The sequence below is a fragment of the Pituophis catenifer genome, unplaced genomic scaffold (assembly GCF_029215685.1).
Source record: "Pituophis catenifer annectens isolate HBS135680 unplaced genomic scaffold, rPitCat1.0.hap2 SCAF_3, whole genome shotgun sequence".
Classification (NCBI taxonomy): domain Eukaryota; kingdom Metazoa; phylum Chordata; class Lepidosauria; order Squamata; family Colubridae; genus Pituophis; species Pituophis catenifer.
The window spans coordinates 208638638-208658564 of NW_027256883.1; the positions used below are offsets into that span (position 1 = coordinate 208638638).

General features: G+C 42.1%; 1 protein-coding gene across 1 annotated transcript in view; it reads left to right on the forward strand.

The window, feature by feature from the left end:
• The window catches only part of COL20A1 (collagen type XX alpha 1 chain), a 210074-nt gene that overhangs the window by 58648 nt on the left and 131499 nt on the right, over positions 1–19927 (forward strand). The window contains exon 18 of the mRNA XM_070941127.1: positions 1038–1170. Within this exon, the coding sequence (XP_070797228.1) occupies positions 1038–1170 (133 nt within the window). The remainder of the gene's footprint in view (positions 1–1037; positions 1171–19927) is intronic.

Below are 19927 nucleotides of genomic sequence, written 5' to 3' on the forward strand. Positions count from 1 at the left end.
ATGACATCAGGGTCGGTGGGTGGAGCCTCCCGCCGGTTTTACTACCGGTTCTATAGAACCGGTGCGAACCAGGGGCAACCCACTACTGGCGCAGGGGGGACTCTTACGCCTCGTTTTGGCCAGCAGGATGTTGCAGGAGGCGTCTGTCTCATCTCCCAACTCCCCGGCTCTGCGCCCTCTCCCCCCGTCAGGCCGCAGAGGAGAACTACAATGCTGATCCGGCCTGCGAAGAAATCCTGTTTCACACCCCTGTCCTAAAGGCTCATGTTCTGTTCTTAAATTTTGGGTGGAGGAGAATGTAAATTTGAATCCCATCCTTGGAGGTGAAGTTTTTTTGTTTTGTGAATAGGTTGACCCAATCTTTCTTTAAAGCCTTGGTGGTGCAGCAGACTAAAGTGCTGTTAACTAGCACCAGCTGCCTGCAATTACTGCAAATTCGAATCTCACCAGGCTCAAGGTTGACTCAGCCTTCCATCCTTCCGAGGTAGGTAAAATGAGGACCTGGATTGTGGGGGCAATAAGCTGACATTGTATAAAAAAGAACACTGCTTAGGGCCCCCCCCCCAAATGCCCTACTAAGCAGGTATATACAAAAGTATGAAGGCTATTGCTTAACGCATTGTAAGCCGCCCTGAATCTCCGGAGAAGGGCGGCATATAAATTGAACTAACTAACTAACTAAATAAATAAAATAAAATACATAATGGGCACAAAATATCTGCTGGGGGCTATTAAGAAAGACTGAGTCTGCTTTCTGTCTTTAAGAGCACGTTTCTCCATTTGTCCTTTAGGGAAATATAGTATCCTGCCTCTTAATATTTCCCCCAAATATTTCATTCTTTGGTGGGGTGGGGTGGGGCTTCCCACAGCCATAAATGCGAGGACAGGCCATAAGTCCTTTTTTTCGACGCTTGTTGTAACTTTGAAAGTTCCATAAAAGCAAGTCGAGGATTAACTGTAACCATTTTAATTTTTTTTTCCAATTTAATTTTTATAATAACTGGAAATGCAGCTGATACTCTTTGTTTTTTCCACAGATATCCGTTGCTGGAAACTTGGCATCTTCCATTTTGCCTGGTTTGAAAGAAAATACTGAATATAAAATATCCATCTGGGCCTACTACAAAGACGGAGCTCAGAGTGATACCGTTTCCATTTGGCACAGAATCTGTAAGTGAGCAGGGAGATACAGTGGCTATAATCTAAACAGCTGGGGTTGGCTTGTTGTTTAAAGTTGTTAGAAGCCACAAAACCACACCGTGAAAATACTCTCAGTAGTTCTCACGTTATGACCATAATGGATCTGCCAATTAGGGTTGTAAACTACAATTTTTGTAAAACAATTTTACAATTTTTTTTGCAGTGGTCATTACATGAACAGGGCAGTTGTAAAATGAACACCATTGTTGTTAAGTGAACACTGCGGTCATTAAACGAACCCATTGATGACTTTGCTGTGGTTTTGTCCAAAGGCAGCAGCAAATACCAGGTTTGGGCAAAAATGTTGTAAATCACGGGCATGTGATCGTGGGATGCTGCAAATGGCCGTAAATGCAGCCATGTTGAAAAAGCATGAAGTGCAGTCATGTGACCGTCTGGGTGGGCGGAGCAAGCATTAAAACTTCAGATCTGTGTTGTAAGTCTCCTTTCTCAGGTAGATTGTAATTTCAAATGGTTGCTAAGCAACCGGTCATAAGTTGAGGACTACCTGTATCAAAATGTAAGTTACAGGTAATCCTCGACTTACGACCAGAATTGAGTCCAAAATTTCTGTTGCTAAACAAGACAGTTGTTAAGTGAGTGAAACCCAGAGTCAAAGTTTCATTTTTTTCCCAACCCGAGCACAAAGTCCAGGAGCAATTTCCAAGTAGAAAGAAAGTTGGATATATCCTTTTCTTTCTTTAATTAAAGCCATCCATTTTAGCCATCTCTGCTACTTCCATCAATTTTTCCAGCTATTCATCCAAAGTAGTAGATAAAGTATCTTTCCATTTTTGGGCATAAAACATTCTTGCTGCTGTCAATGTATAGAACAGCAAAGTTCCAGAATTATAACAGAATCTTGATAGAGTTTCTCTCTGCCTTGTCTCATACAAAACAGAATCAAGGTGCAGGTATCATTTCAGAATAGAATAGAATAGAATTTTTATTGGCCAAGCGTGATTGGACACACAAGGAATTTGTCTTGGTGCACATGCTCTCATTTTACATAAAATAAAAGATACGTTCATCAAGAATCATAAGGTACAACACTTAATGATAGACATAGGGTACAAATAAGCAATCAGGAAACAATATCATTATAAATCGTAAGGATACAAGCAACAAAGTTACAGTCATGCAGTCATAAGTGGGAGGAGATGGGTGATGGGAATGATGAGAAGATGAGAAGATTAATAGTAGTGCAGACTTAGTAAATAGCTTGATAGTGTTGAGGGAATTATTTGTTTGGCAGAGTGATGGCGTTTGGGAAAAAACTATCTTTGTGTCTAGTTGTTCTGGTGTGCAGTGCTCTATAGCATTGTTTTGAGGGTAGGAGTGGAAACAGTTTATGTCCAGGATGTGAGGGGTCTGTAAATATTTTCACAGCCCTCTTTTTGACTCATGCAGTATACAGGTCCTCAATGGAAGGCAAATGCTTGTTCCATTGATTTATTGTTCTCATTATCAGGAAATTTCTCCTTAGTTCTAAGTTGCTTCTCTCCTTGATTAGTCTCCATCCATTGCTTCTTGTCCTTCCTTCAGGTGCTTTATAGAATAGCTTGACTCCCTCTTCTTCTTTGTGACAGCCCCTCAAATATTGGTAGACTGCTATCATGTCTCCCCTAGTCCTTTTTTTCATTAAATGAGACATACCCAATTCCAGCAACCGTTCTTTATATGTTTTAGCCTCCAGTCCCCTAATCATCTTTGTTGTTCTTCTCTGCACTCTTTCTAGAGTCTCAACATCTTTTTTTACATCGTGGCGACCAAAACTGGATGCAATGTTCCAAGTGTGATCTTACCAAGGCATTGTAGAATGGTATTAACATTTTACATGATCTTGCTTCTATCCCCAATTTAGTTGCCATTTCACCTTCTATAATTCATCCTAAGGTGATCTCTACATTCTTTTTGAAATGTCAGGAAATTGGACTTGATGAAATCTCCTGCCTTCTCCAACTCTTCCATTCCTATGGTTCATCCTATGACTCTATGGGAATTCTCTTTTGCTTACATATGCTGTAGATGCAATTCCAATTTAAAAGCTGCTTTAATTTACTGTGCCGTTAATCCTGAGCAAAGCAATTTCTCTGCATTTCTTCCACACTGCGTTGGGATCAAAATATTGTTCCTCCAGAGTGTTCAAGAGCCAAAGATACATCTGGGAGAGTGTTATGTAGGGTATGGAGTTATTGATAGCTATTAAAGGAGAATATTTGTACCTCAGGGTTGAAATGAGGGGTCCTTGGTGTTCTCTGAGCTTGATTGTTTTTCCTTGCAGATGTTTCATTACCCAAGTAGGGAACATCATCAGTGTTAGTAAGGAGTGAGGTTTGATCTCAGTTTATATTCTAGTGCAGTGATGGCTAACCTTTTTGCCATCGTGTGCCAAAAGTGGGGGGGGAACGCGGGGGGGGTCACACGCATGCGTGCCCACACCCATAATTCTATGCCCCCCACCCCCCGCACATGTGCGTGCAATCCCCCTGCGTCCTCTGCTTTTGCCACACAATGGCACAGTTTTTCACCCTCCCTAGGCTCCAGAGCCTGGGGAGGGCAAAAACAGCCTTCCCTACCCACCCACTTCGGAGGCCCTCCGGAGGCCGGAAACGGCCTGTTTCCCGACTTCCGGTGGGCCCAGAAGGCCTGGAAATCAGCTGGCTGGCACGTGCATGCCCACTGATATGGCTCCGTGTGCCACCTGTGGCACGCGTGCCATAGATTCGCCATCATGGTTCTAATGGCTTGCCCTGGGACATTGTTAGAGGTTTTTTGGTTGGGCTGTTTACTGTTGGCTTGTTTGGCAGTTCCTTCATTGGGGTATTGTTTACTTGATTGCTGATCTTAGGTTAATCTTGGAGTTAATCTATGCTTATCTAGGTGCTGATTGGTGGTGGGAAGGTGTTTGGGTCTTTTTGTTCCCTTTTTGGTTTGTTGAGTGTCTCTTTTGCACAGTATGTAGATATTGTTTATGTCTATGTGTCATTTGATGACTAATTTATCAAAGTGCCAGACTTTCAGAAATCCCCTGGCATTTTTGGACATGGCTTAATTTAGGATGGTCACAACTTCCCAGCTGACACTATGATTAAATCTGTCCATATGTTGTGAAATTAAGGAGTTTTCATCATATCTTTCGATCATGTCTTTTGTTGATGTTTACGGACACCTATTTTGCAACCTTTCTTGCCACAGTTGTTAAGCGAATCGCTGCGGTTGTTCAATGAGCAACATGGTTGTAAAATGAATCTGGCTTCCCCATTGACTTTGCTTGTCAGAAGTTCGCAAAAGGGGATCACGTGACCTCAGGACACTGCAACCGTCATAACTACATGCCAGTTGCGAAGCATCCAAATTGTGATCCATTGGAATGCTGCCACGTTCCTAAGTGTGAAAAACCACTGTAAGACATTTTTTTCAGCGCCGTTGTAACTTGGAACGGTCACTGAACGAATGGTTGTAAGTGTTGTGGCCCATCAGCGGCCTGTGCAGCTAGTAGCTGATTCAGACAGCGAGGAGGCTGGTGTGGTGTTGCGCCAGCAGCTGGGACTCGAGTCGGACAATGAGGAGGCTGGAGAAGATGTGGTGCCAGAGGCGGGGATTCAGCCAGGGCCTTCAGAACTTCCAGAAGCTCCCATAAGTGAAGCGGAAGAAGAGGAGGAGCTTCTTCTCGATGCACAGGTGTGCAGAGCTGCCAAAAGGCAGGAGTGGCTTCTCAGGAGGAGGTCTCCTCGAGAGTAAGGCTTGGGGCTAATTGGCCACTCCCTTAGCCTGTTTAAGGAAGGATGACGACTGATGCAATTTGCAGGAAACAACTTCATTCATATTCCTTTGCGTCTTGATTCCAGAAACGTTTGATTCGGCTCTTGTTTCTCTCTTGTCAGTTTTCCTGCAAATTGCTTCTGGGCATTCTGCCAACCACAGTAAGATTACGATTATTTATTCTTTGGATTCTTGTAGGCTGTTAAGAAAGTTAATTAACAGCTTTTGTTTGAAAAAGTCTGATTTAATTTAGTAAAGTAAGGTTTGTACAGACTTTGTGTGTGCTGAGTTCTTTGGGGTCCGTAGCTGGGGCAGAACAGTAAGTAAGGGAAACGACTGCTTGAGGTCTATGGAGATTCTCAGTCATCCAGGTCATGGTTGTCCCAAAGGTGCTTTTTTTTTTTCAAAAGGCAACTGGGCTTTTGTGTTTGTTTTTTTCCTTGAAGACGTTTCGCTTCTCATCCAAGAAGCTTCTTCAGTTCTTCAGTCAGATATTAATATTGCAACTAGAAAAAATGGGAACTGGCGAGAAATTTCTTAATATGATCAAAACAATATATTCAGATCAAATTGCAAGAATATGGATAAATGGAGAGACAACAGACCAATTTAAAATATCCAAAGGAGTGAGACAAGGATGCCCCCTCTCTCCTATACTATACATATTAGCACTAGAGCCCCTATTGAACGAAATTAGGAATGACAATGAAATAAAAGGATTAAGAACCAAAAACCAGGAATATAAACTACAAGCATTCGCGGATGACGTAGTATTTATATTAGAGCAACCGATACATTCAGGATTGAATTTATTAAGGAAGATAGAACAATATGGCGAAGTGGCAGGTTTGAAAATTAATAGACAAAAAACTAAATTACTAACTAAAAATTTGATAAAACCCCAGGAGGAAGAGCTGGAAGAGGCGTTAGGAATACAAACAACAACCAAAATAAAATATTTAGGAATTTGGCTCACCAATAAAGTATCATCATTAAAAGAAGATAACTACATTAAATTGCTTAAACAGATACAGAAGGACTTAGAGACATGGAGTAAATTAAAATTATCATTATTAGGCAAAATTGCTTCAATTAAAATGACTATTTTACCAAAAATGTTATATTTATTCAGAACAATACCGATAAATCCGGGGAAAACATATTTTAAAGACCTCGATAAAATGATATCCAAATATATATGGCAGGGGAAGAGAGCCAGGATTAAATTGAAACACCTGCAAGATACCAAAGAAAGAGGCGGCCTGGGATTGCCAGATTGGCAAACCTATTACATTGCAACAGCCCTAACTTGGATCAAGGATTGGATGACACTCAAAGACAAACGAATATTAGCTCTAGAAGGATTCGATCTGTTCAAAGGTTGGCACGCATTCCTATGGGAGGAAAAGCCCAGACAGCATGAGCACTTTAGGAGACACTACATTAGAGGAGCACTGGCAAAAATCTGGATTGAAATAAGAAGGAAACATTATGATAAAATTCCAAGATGGATATCAACCATGGAAGCACAAATCTACCCGAACACAATGGATATGAATAAAATGAAGACCTACGACGAATTGCTGAACACAGAGGGAGATATAAAAACAACAGAGGAATTGAGACAACAGGGCACGGACATTGATTGGTGGACGTATTTACAGATAAAATCAAGATATAAAAGCGATATGAAAAAATTTGGAATCCAAAAAGAAAGAAATGAATTAGACAAAATCATAATGCAATCAGAGGATAAACTAATAACTAAAATATACAATTATTTGCTTAAATACAAACTGGAAGAAGAAGTGGTGAAGGAAAATATGATTATTTGGGCTAAAAATTTTGGATATAATATTAATCTAGAAAAATGGGAAAAAATGTGGAAAGTCAATACTAAACTGACAATGTCCGTGCCCTATAAGGAAAATACATATAAGATGTTTTACAGATGGCATCTCCCCCCTGCACGGCTGGCAAAGATGTTCCCCAACACTAATCAGAACTGCTGGAAATGCAAAACACAGAAGGGGACTTACTACCACATGTGGTGGTCATGTCCAAAAGTTAAAAAATTTTGGAAAACAATTCAAAGTCAGTTGGAAGAAATCACCACCCAAAAAGTACCCCTCAGACCGGAAACATACTTATTAGGAATACTCACAAAAGATTATAAAAAAGAGATACAATACCTAATCATACACATCCTAACCGCTGCCAGAATCGCCTTTGCACAGATGTGGAAATTGGAAAATACGCCAACAGAGGAAAAAGTAATACAAAAAACAATGGAATGTGCGGAAATGGATAAACTGACCAAAGAAATTCAGGGAAAAGAAGACTCAGACTATTACCTAATTTGGCAAAAATGGTATAACTGGTTAGGAAAAAAGGACACGAATTAAGGAAATACCATCCAACTATATCCAAATACAGAAATAAAATGAAATATCATTATATAAATACTGATATATGATGAAGTATAATATGTACAGATATATTGATATATAATTACCGAGGTAACTCTACTTCAAAGCTCAAGTCCCAGGACTTGATTTTATTGTATAGTTAGTTTATGTATAGTTTGTTTAAATGTCTGTGTTTGTCTGTGTATGTTGGATTATAATAAAAATTTATAAAAAAAAAAAAAAAAAAGGCAACTGGGCTTTTGTGTTTGTTTTTTTCCTTGAAGACGTTTCGCTTCTCATCCAAGAAGCTTCTTCAGTTCTTCAGTCAGAACTGAAGAAGCTTCTTGGATGAGAAGGGAAATGTCTTCAAGGAGAAAACAAAAAAAACCCCAGCTTTGAGAATTCTGCTTGAGGCTACTCACAAATGATTCTGGTTGCTTGCGCCTGGCAATAGTGATGAAGCCAGTGGTGGGTTGAAAATAGTTTAACAACCGGTTCTCTGCCCTAATGACTGGGTGGGTGGGTGTTGTTGGGGTGGGTGTGGCCAGGGGGCATGACCAGTGGTGGGACTTGAATAACTTAACAACCGGTTCTCTGGCTGGGTAGGCGTGGCCGGTTGGTCATGTGATTGGGTGGGTGACATCACTCATCACACCCAGTCCCACCTCCTGACCACTCGCCTCAAAGGCAGAGGTAGGATTCAGCCAGTTAAGGCTAATCCCACCACTGGCTGGCCCCACCCATATTTCGGCCTGTTTTTTGGTCGTTTTTTGGGCCATTTTCAGGCAGTTTTTGGAGCCATTTTTTATCATTTTTGGGGCATTTTTGGGGCTATTTTCAATCCATTTTTGGGCCATTTTTGGGCCGTTTTTGGGGCTGTTTCAGGGGCTGTTTCAGGCCGTTTTTTGCGCCGTTTTTTCCCCGCCGTTTTCAGGCCATTTTTGGGTCAATTTTGGCCTGAAAATGGCTAAAAACAGCCCAGAAAACAATCCGAAAAACAAGCAGGGGCGGGGCCAGCCAGTGGTGGGATTTGCCGTTTCGATGAACTGCGCGGAATCTTAACTACCAGTTCACCTGAACCTGTGCGAATCGTCAGCAGCCCACTTCTTGATGAAGCTACTTGTTCTGGAATGACCATTTTAAAGAGACTTTATTTGCTACGGCAAACACCTCAGTTGCAATGGCCCTCTGATCCTTGATCAGAGAGATACAAGCAGCCGAAAGCGTACAAAGGGCTGGCTTCACCCTTCACCGAAAGGACTTTTGCAGAAATCAAAGGACTGTTGCCAGCCAGCTTCTATCACACAGCAGAAACCGCTTCTTGTTTTTATAAGGAGGCGAGGTTAGGGAAAAAGCCTTCTTTCTTAATTAATAGCTCCCGGCTAATTGGTCTGCTGGCAGGACATGAAATACCGTCCATTTAATAGGCTTCTCAGGGCCTCGTGTTTAATCAGGATTAACTCCCCCACCCCCATTTTTGTGAACCTGAAACAAGGAGCTGTTCTAGAACCAACAACCCCACAATCTGAAACAACTCTGGTTTGCCAAATCAGCCACTGTAAATGCCAGAAGAGACAATAGTTACTCTGGTGAAATGAAACGGAAATTCAAGACCAAATTAAAGGAAGGAGATTCAAGTTGAGCATTTTTCCTCCCTAGGGTTGCCAGGTCTGCTTCCAAAAAATAGCGGACAAGCGGGGGGGAGGGGGGGTAAGTAGTAAAAAAATAAAAAAAATTCACTAAAAGAGGAGTCTTTAACAATGAAAAACGAATTGATTCGCTTGTTGCTGGAAGCTATTTTCTTCTTATCTAAATGATTTTCTGTGCTTGCATGCTGTGTGACAGCTTTTATACCGTTATATTCAATTGTGAACGATTTCTGACACAATTTACAGTAGGCTGTTGTATTTGTTCTGTCGGTTTCGTTGTTGGTAATCCATGCAAAAGTAGCTTCCCAGTCTTTGGTGTATTTGCACACTCCTCTCTTTCGTTTTAAAGAATTCGAAATCTCGCCGCTGTCACTCTCATCACTCGACGCCATTTTAGGTCAGTCGACACAAGCTACAATACATTTTAAAAATGTGAACTGTACATAATTTTATAATATATTTTTATTTTAATCTCATCATTAATTTTTTCGGAGAATCGAGTTCAATGGATATTCGATCTTTGTCTCATTCTAACTTATAAAAAAAAGACAAAACGTGATTCTCCTATCCTTATTCTCTTAGACTGTACAGCTTTAGATTACGTACCATTTCATCATAAAGCTTTTGAATAAAAAAAATGTCCACTATTTTGTGAAAAAAAATAGTGAACATAATGTGAAAAAAGACTGTCCGCTCAAATAGTGGACATCTGGCAGCCCTATGTAAGATGCTGTCTGGTTTTCTTAAAACAGCAGAGGTTTTACAGTAAATGGACTGGATTTTAACAGATTAACAGAGTTGGAAGGGATCTTGCAGGTCATCTAGTCCAGGGGTCAGCAACCTGCGGCTCTGGAGCCACATGTGGCTCTTTCACCCCTCTGCTGGGGCTCCCTGTCACTCAAAATATGCATCACAAGCGCAAATGTGCAATACCCGCCGGCACGTGATTTATAGAGCTTTTCAACCCCCGGTAGGCCAACCATGGATAAATCCAAGAAAAGAAAAGTTTCAGAAGAAACCAGAACATTTAATTCAACTACATTTGCTAGTTTTGTGGCCGCTCAAGAAATAGTCAGGCATGGGAAGGGTTTTGTGGCTCCCGGTGTTTTCTTTTCTATGGGAAACGGGTCGAAATGGCTCTTTGAGTGTTTAAGGTTGCAGACCCCTGATTTAGTCCAACCCCCTGCCCAAGCAAGAGACCCTACATCTGCCTCTACCTAGAATCGAACTCACAACCTCCTGATTGTGAGGCAAGAGTTCCTGTTGGGGCTTGTATAGTGGATGCCTGCAGTAAGAAAGCGGTTGGACTACATGAGCTGGGAGGTCCCTTCCAACCCTCATATCCTATCACTGTAGGGGTTAATCGGTATCTATAGTGGGAATGGGGTGGGTTCTAAATTTTTTTACTACGGGTTCTATGGGCGTGGCTTATTTTGTGGGCATGGCTTGATGGTCACGTGACAATTCTTTAGGATTTAGCAGAGGTACTGGTCTACCAGGCTTTTAACTGCTTGCAGAGCTGTACCTGTCTACCCATTTGTTTTTGGAGGCACCGGTCTACCAATTTGTTTTTGGAGGCACTGGTCTACCCATTTGTTTTTTGAGTCACCAGTCTACCCATTTGTTTTTGGAGGCACTGGTCTACTCATTTGTTTTTGGAGGCACCAGTCTACCACCACAGTGCCTTTTAACACTGATCAACTGTAGGGTGGCCCTTTGAAGCCCTGCGGCAAGAGTTTAAACAGTTTTTTTCCTTCTAGCTGATCAGCTAGGACTCGGGAGGCAGCAATAGATTGGGGGTGGGGTCAAATAAAAGGTAAGAATAACGCGGGGGGGGGGCAGCTCCCGAACAAAGAGAACCTGTTCAGTGACATCATATCATCACCGCTACCAGCTCGGCTGAACCGGGCCAAACCGGGAGGAACCCACCACTGGTGGAAATGTCTGGAAGCCAGAAAAAAGATGAAAATATTTTGTTCAAATGTTCAGGATTGTAGGAAACAAAATTACAAAGGATTTCCCCGCCTTTTGGAAGAAATCCATATCACTGAGAATCATATGATTGCTATGGTATAAAAATCCTGCAGATAGCATAGAATAACAGAGTTGGAAGGGACCTTAGAGGTCTTCTAGTCCAACCCCCTGCTTAGGCAGGAAACCCTACACCTCTTCAGACAAATGGTTTTTCCAATCTCTTCTATAAAACTTCCAGTGTTGGAGCATTTACAACTTCTGGAGGCAGGTTGTTCCACTGACTAATTGTTCTCACTGTCAGGAAATTCCTCCTTAGTTCTAGGTTGCTCTCCCCTTGATTAGTTTCCATCTGTTGCTTCTTGTCCTGCCCTCAGGTGCTTTGGAGAATAACTTGACTCCCTCTTCTTTGTAGCACGCACTTAGATATTGGAACACTGGTCTCATGTCACCCCTAGTCTAAGGTGACCAGACGTCCCGCTTTTGAGCAATTTGTCCCGCGTCCCGCGGCGTTTTAAAAAAGTCCCGATTTTTCATTCTGCCTCCTGGTTCCCGGCTGCCTCCTGAATCCCCGCTGATGGCTAGAGGGAAAAAACCTGTTTAAACTCTTGCCGCGGGGCTTCAAAGGGCCGCCCTACATTAATTAGCTCGGCTTCCCCCTCTCAGCTGATTTGCACAGGGCTCTGCTCTTGCTAAATTGCTCAGTTTTTTTTCCTCTTTGTGCAAACCAAGCTCAAAACGAAAGCGAAAGTAAAACAGGCTGTTGGCTTTGCGGTTTGCTTGCAACGTTGGAAAATTAGGCAGCAGATTTATTTTCCTTTTCCTCACCAAAAAAGGTAAGTGCAAACAATGGAAAATTATTTAGGGCAAAAGAGGAGAGTTCAAGATTTTAAAACACAAAAGAAAAAAAAGCTCTTTTTAACTAGGGAATTGTAATAATTGAGATATTAATTGTATACTGTGTTGAAAGCAGAAATGGTTAAGTTGTGGTTTAGAGGAATATATGGGGGAAATTATTTGGTTTATTATTATTGGTAAGTATAATTAATTGATTTGTAAGAAATTGGATTGCATGGAAATAATTGGAATATTCATGTTCATATTGATTAATATACAAAAAAGATAGTTATATAACTAATTGATTTATATTAAAATGTTGGATTTGTATTAAACAACTGTATTACATAATTACATAATTAACCAATGTGAGGATGGATATAAAAATAGATGACAATGGGAAGGGGTATAAAATAGAATAGAAGGGAAAAATTGAATTTGATTAAGATTAGAGATGAGGATGAAGGGTAATATTGTTTTTTTAAAAAAATAGATGAGGAATAAATATGGCAAAAAGGAAATATAGAAATTGTAAATTTAATTGAAATGACTAAACACTGTTTAAATTTGTGAACCAGCCAAATATTCTGTTCAAAGAAAATACATTGTATGTATGTGTGTTTCTAATTATTGCTATTTATTCATATTTGTTCTCTTTTATTCTTTAAAGTTTAACAATTCATTCTTTATCTTAATATCTTTTGACTTGATGTGATGTCCCGCTGCCTGGAGGCCGTGCGGGCCTGGATGGGGAGGAACAGGCTCAGACTCAACCCCTCCAAGACCGAGTGGCTGTGGCTCCCGGCGCCCCGATATAGTCAGCAGGTGCCATCGCTGACTATTGGGGGTGAATCTTTGCCCCCCACGGAGAGGGCTCGCAATCTGGGTGTCCTCCTGGATGCACGGCTGTCTTTAGAAGAGCATATGACGGCCGTGGCCAGGGGGGCCTTTTATCAGGTTCGCCTGATTCGCCAGTTGCAGCCCTTTCTGGATCGGGACGCCCTGCGCACGGTCACTCATGCCCTTGTTACTTCCCGGTTGGACTATTGTAATGCTCTCTACATGGGGCTCCCCTTGAAGAGCACTCGGAGGCTCCAGCTGGTCCAGAATGCGGCCGCGCGGGTGGTTATGGGCGCAACCCGTTATGCCCATGTGACACCCCTCCTGCGCGAGCTGCACTGGCTCCCGGTGGTCTTCCGGGTGCAATTCAAGGTGTTGGTTACCACCTTTAAAGCGCTCCATGGCATAGGACCCGGGTACCTCCGAGACCGTCTTCTGCCACCAATAGCCTCCCACCGACCAGTTCGTTCCCACAGAGAGGGTCTCCTCAGGGTGCCGTCAGCCAAGTTATGTCGGCTGGCGACGCCCAGGGGGAGGGCCTTCTCTGTGGGAGCCCCAGCCCTGTGGAATGAACTGCCCCCGGAAATTCGTAAGATATCTGACCTCCGGGTGTTTCGCTGCGCATTGAAGACCCTGTTGTTCCGCCAGGCCGGACTATCAATGCAATAGTTTTAAATTGGGGTATTTAAATTTATTGGGGTTTTAAATTTGAGCCATTTATTTAATTATTTTAAATTTTATATCATTGTTTTGTTTGTGTTTTTAAATAGGCTGTACACCGCCCTGAGTCCTTCGGGAGAAGGGCGGTATAGAAATAAAATTATTATTATTATTATTATTATTATTATTATTATCTTTATATTTGTTTGGGGTTGGCTTTCTTCCCTTTCATCTTTTTTATTGTACAGCAATCTTTCTCCTCAAACCTACCACCACTCTCTTTTCTTTCCTTCTTACTTTCTCTTCCCCCCCTCTTCTTCTCCTCCCTACTTCCTCTTCCTTTCTCCTTCTCCTCCTCTCTTCCTCCCTCTCTTAACCGTCACTCCTACTCTAATTTCCCTTCCCTTCCTTCATCCCTCTCAATTACTGTATCCTTTTATGCATATGGACTACTCAGAGGGCTGAAAAAGTTATTTTTGACTGGTCCTCGCACTTTTGACCAGTCCTCGAACTTACGACTGTCCTCACATTTTACATTTTTGCCCTATCTTGTCATCATGGTGAAGAGAAGCAGTTGTGAAATGAGTGACATGGTTGTTAAGAATGCTGCACGGGCATAAATGTGAGGATGGTCATAAGTGTGAGGACCAGTCAAAAGTGTGAGGACCTGTCAGAAATGACTTTTTTCAGCCCTCTGGTTAGTCCTTTTGTGCATATGGACTACTCAGAGGGCTGAAAAAGTTATTTTTGACTGGTCCTCGCACTTTTGACCAGTCCTCGAACTTACGACTGTCCTCACATTTTATGTTTTTTTCCCTATCTTATCACCATGGTGAAGAGAAGCAGTTGTGAAATGAGTGACATGGTTGTTAAGAATGCTGCACGGGCATAAATGTGAGGATGGTCATAAGTGTGAGGACCAGTCAAAAGTGTGAGGACCTGTCAGAAATGACTTTTTTCAGCCCTCTGGTTAGTCCTTTTGTGCATATGGACTACTCAGAGGGCTGAAAAAGTTATTTTTGACTGGTCCTCGCACTTTTGACCAGTCCTCGAACTTACGACTGTCCTCACATTTTATGTTTTTTTCCCTATCTTATCACCATGGTGAAGAGAAGCAGTTGTGAAATGAGTGACATGGTTGTTAAGAATGCTGCACGGGCATAAATGTGAGGATGGTCATAAGTGTGAGGACCAGTCAAAAGTGTGAGGACCTGTCAGAAATGACTTTTTTCAGCCCTCTGGTTAGTCCTTTTTGCATATGGACTACTCAGAGGGCTGAAAAAGTTATTTTTGACTGGTCCTCGCACTTTTGACCAGTCCTCGAACTTACGACTGTCCTCACATTTTATGTTTTTTTCCCTATCTTATCACCATGGTGAAGAGAAGCAGTTGTGAAATGAGTGACATGGTTGTTAAGAATGCTGCACGGGCATAAATGTGAGGATGGTCATAAGTGTGAGGACCAGTCAAAAGTGTGAGGACCTGTCAGAAATGACTTTTTTCAGCCCTCTGGTTAGTCCTTTTGTGCATATGGACTACTCAGAGGGCTGAAAAAGTTATTTTTGACTGGTCCTCGCACTTTTGACCAGTCCTCGAACTTACGACTGTCCTCACATTTTATGTTTTTTTCCCTATCTTATCACCATGGTGAAGAGAAGCAGTTGTGAAATGAGTGACATGGTTGTTAAGAATGCTGCACGGGCATAAATGTGAGGATGGTCATAAGTGTGAGGACCAGTCAAAAGTGTGAGGACCTGTCAGAAATGACTTTTTTCAGCCCTCTGGTTAGTCCTTTTGTGCATATGGACTACTCAGAGGGCTGAAAAAGTTATTTTTGACTGGTCCTCGCACTTTTGACCAGTCCTCGAACTTACGACTGTCCTCACATTTTATGTTTTTTTCCCTATCTTATCACCATGGTGAAGAGAAGCAGTTGTGAAATGAGTGACATGGTTGTTAAGAATGCTGCACGGGCATAAATGTGAGGATGGTCATAAGTGTGAGGACCAATCAAAAGTGCGAGGACCTGTCAGAAATGACTTTTTTCAGCCCTCTGGTTAGTCCTTTTGTGCATATGGACTACTCAGAGGGCTGAAAAAGTTATTTTTGACTGGTCCTCGCACTTTTGACCAGTCCTCGAACTTACGACTGTCCTCACATTTTACATTTTTGCCCTATCTTGTCATCATGGTGAAGAGAAGCAGTTGTGAAATGAGTGACATGGTTGTTAAGAATGCTGCACGGGCATAAATGTGAGGATGGTCATAAGTGTGAGGACCAGTCAAAAGTGTGAGGACCTGTCAGAAATGACTTTTTTCAGCCCTCTGGTTAGTCCTTTTTGCATATGGACTACTCAGAGGGCTGAAAAAGTTATTTTTGACTGGTCCTCGCACTTTTGACCAGTCCTCGAACTTACGACTGTCCTCACATTTTATGTTTTTTTCCCTATCTTATCACCATGGTGAAGAGAAGCAGTTGTGAAATGAGTGACATGGTTGTTAAGAATGCTGCACGGGCATAAATGTGAGGATGGTCATAAGTGTGAGGACCAGTCAAAAGTGTGAGGACCTGTCAGAAATGACTTTTTTCAGCCCTCTGGTTAGTCCTTTTGTGCATATGGACTACTCAGAGGGCTGAAAAAGTTATTTTTGACTGGTCCTCGCACTTTTGACCAGTCCTCGAACTTACGACTGTCCTCACATTTTATGTTTTTTGCCCTATCTTATCACCATGGTGAAGAGAAGCAGTTGTGAAATGAGTGACATGGTTGTTAAGAATGCTGCACGGGCATAAATGTGAGGATGGTCATAAGTGTGAGGACCAGTCAAAAGTGTGAGGACCTGTCAGAAATGACTTTCCAGCCCTCTGAGTAGTCCCTATACACATAGCCATGGCCACCCGGTCACATGACCAGCTAGCCACGCCCACCCAGTCACATGGCCTCCAAGCCACGCCCACACAATAAGCCACGCCCACAATGGTGTCCCTCTTACCAATGTTAAAATCTGTTCACCTTACCCTATACACATAGCCATGGCCACCCGGTCACATGACCAGCTAGCCACGCCCACCCAGTCACATGACCAGCTAGCCACGCCCACAAAATAAGCCACGCCCACAATGTCCCTCTTTACCAATGTTAAAATCTGGTCACCTTACCCTAGTCCTTCTTCTCATTAAACTAGACATACCCAATTCCAGCAGCCACTGTTTATATGTTTTACGCTCCAGTCCCCTGATCTTGATTTTATTCAGCTAAAGTGTGTAGTTTGCTTCTGTCGAAAGAGAACATTCAACAAGCAATAAATCATGGTTTTACAACTTGAAATGATTATTGTTTTCTCCTTGGAAGGGACATCCCAGCAATTCAAGGCACATCACAGAAATCCTTTGCACTCCGGAGTCAACTAACCTTTTCTTCAGCTGAATGAAATCTTGATTTGTAGCTCTATAATTGTCGATTCCCACTATGTGGGATTTGACCCACATAATTTTTGTTATGTCGGTCATAACAAAAAAAAAAAATATTATCAACTTCTGTTTGGGAAGTCTTCCCAAACGGTCTGCCCAAGATTGGGTCTGCCCAAGATTGGGTGAAATTTTTTACAGAATTGTCTATGGAGATTCTCAGTCATCCAGGTCATGGTTGTCCCTAAGGTGCTTTTTTTTCCAAAAGGCAACTGGAGTTTCTTTATTTTTCCTTGAAGCCGTTTCACTTCTCATCCACGAAGCTTCTTCAGTTCTGACTGAAGGGTGGAGGATGGAAGGATTTATATTCCTTGCAGAATTATGATGTAAGATATTTTTATAGTGTCAAGGTTCCAAGTAATAGACCCATAGCAAGGAAAACTCCGAGGCAGGTAGATTCCTCGAAGAATAGCTTTATTAGATAGATCATATTGGCACAGATCTGATGAAAACCGACTCTGAAGGTTCCTACAGTTTTCACCTAATTCAAAGTAAAAGTTTGTCACTTTCTCAAAACAATCAGTCACATGGTCCAATCACGGTGCTGTCTGGTTGCTTGGTGACATTGCTCCGCCTTCTCTCTGACCACGTGTGAGAATGTCCTTGGTTCCCAAGAGAAAGTATTTTGTTTCGGCTACAAAATCCCAGCTATCTCAAATCCTTCCTCCCTATCCCTCAGCTCCAATGTGGCAACGCTGAAGCTTTCAAGATGGCTTTGGCCAGGTCAGCTTCAGGGTTGACATCAGAGGTGGGTTTCAGCAGGTTCTGACCAGATCTGGAGAACCGGTAGTAAAAATTCTGACTGGCCCTGCCCCCATCTATTCTCTGCCTCCCAAGTTCCAGCTGATCAGGAGGAAATGGGGATTTTGCAGTAACCTTCCCCTGGATTGGGGAGGGAATGGAGATTTTACAGTATCCTTCCCCTGGAGTGGGGTGAGAATGGAGATTTTACAGTATCCTTCCCCTCCCACTCCCACCAAGCCACTCCTACCAAGCCACGCCCCCCCCCAAGCCATGCCACGCCCACCAAGCCACACCCACAGAACCAGTAGTAAAAAAATTTGAAATCCACCACTGGTTGACATATAGAATTATTCTAAAAACCAAACCCTCTGCAGGAGGCAGCGTGATTTCAAATTTCTTTTCATGGTTTCTTCCAGGAGAAAACATGATTCTTGAAGGCACTCATTAAAAGTGAAGCCTGTCCAAGGCTGGATCAGCATGGCTGCACTGGGATGAAATTAATTATAAGAAGGTTCACAGTGAGAGGGCTCTAGGGAACTGATAAAATTTCTGATTCTCCCTCTTTTTATTCATTTAGACCTTTTCCAAAGTGGTGAACATACCTATTACTCCTTTGTCCTCTTATTTTCCCCACAACAACAACAACCCTGTGAGGTAGGTTGGAGGGTCTGGCCCAAAGTCAACCAGCTGTCTTTCATGCCTAAGGCAGGATTAGAACTCACAATTTCCTTGTGATTGGCCCCAAGTTGCTCAGCTGTTATAAAATAGATACGAATAGAGGAAACATTAGGACAGGGATGGTAGGCACGTTGGTGCTCTTATGCACGCCCCTTACAGACCTCTTAGGAATGGGGTGAGGTCAACAGTAGACAGTCTTAAAATTTTGGGGGTTTTGGGATGAAACTACAGAGTCAGGTAGTGCATTCCAGGCATTGACCACTCTGTTGCTGAAGTCATATTTTCTGCAATCGAGTTTGGAGCGGTTCACTTTAAGTTTGTATCCATTGTGTGCTCGTGTATTGTTGTGGTTGAAGCTGAAGTAGTCATTGACAGGTAGGACATTGTAGCAGATAATTTTATGAGCTATGCTTAGGTCATACCGAAGGCGGCGTAGTTCTAAGTTTTCTAAGCCTAGAATTTCAAGTCTGGTAGCATAAGATATTTTGTTGTGAGCAGAGGAGTGGAGGACTCTTCTCGTGAAATATTTCTGGATTCGCTCAATTGTATTAATGTCCGATATGCAGTGCGGGTTCCAGACAGACAAGCTGTATTCAAGAATTGGTCTAGCAAATGTTTTGTATGCTCTGGTTAATAGTGTAATATTACCGGAGAAGAAGCTATGCAAGATTAGGTTTACAACTCTTAATGCCTTTTTGGCGATGTTGTTACAGTGGGCTTTGGCACTTAGATCATTAGATATGAGTACTCCAAGGTCCTTGACAGAGTGAGGGTCATCTACAAGGTCATGTCCGCTCAGCTTGTATTTTGTGTTCTGGTTCTTTTTGCCAATGTGTATCTCCGTTGAGAGAGGGCTGTTCAATTTTGGCATAGATGGCCTCTTTAACCCCTTTTTCAAACCAGCGGTCCTCTCTGTCCAAAATGTGTACTTTGCTGTCTTCAAAAGAGTGGCCTTTGTCTTTCAAATATAGAAGGACTGCTGAATCTTGTCCTGCAGGGTTTGTTCTCCTAAGTTGTGCCATGCATTTATGAAGCGATTGTTTTGTTTCCCCGATGTACAGAACTCTCAATGCATTGTACTGCATATTCTATGCATATTTATTTATTTATCAAACTTTATTTGTTTTATCAAGATATTATCCCACCAGGACAGAGGTATTCCTTTTTTCTGACATAATTCTGTTTTTTTTTCTTTTGCTTATTTTTGAGCTTCAAAATAGTTTTATAGGAATGCTTTGCAACCAATTCTCGTTAGTAGTTTGGGACCATATTGCTTTGAAAACTGCTATGATCACTAGCAAACATTTCCACCACCTGGCTGGAAATATATGTGGTATAAATAAATTAAACCAACTGGAAAACTCCCTGTGGTGGGAAAAGGAGGGAGGGTGATGTTTTGGATTTATTGAACTAGCAAGCAAAACAGACGCACTCGTGAAAGGACTCTGCATGTGTGTTTGGAGTGTTTATTACAGTGGTTACAAAACAGAAGTATTGACATTTAAAAATAAATGATGCTAGCTTCAGAGGCATTCATCTGAAAAAAAAAATTGCACAAACATTTCAGCTACTTGGAGGTGACTAGCGCGTACCTACTATATGTAATGGGATTTTCAAAGCTTGGGGTAAAGAATGAATTTGGACTGCAAGGAGAGCCAATCAATCAATCCTAAAGGAAATCAACCCTGATTGTCCTTTGGAAGGACA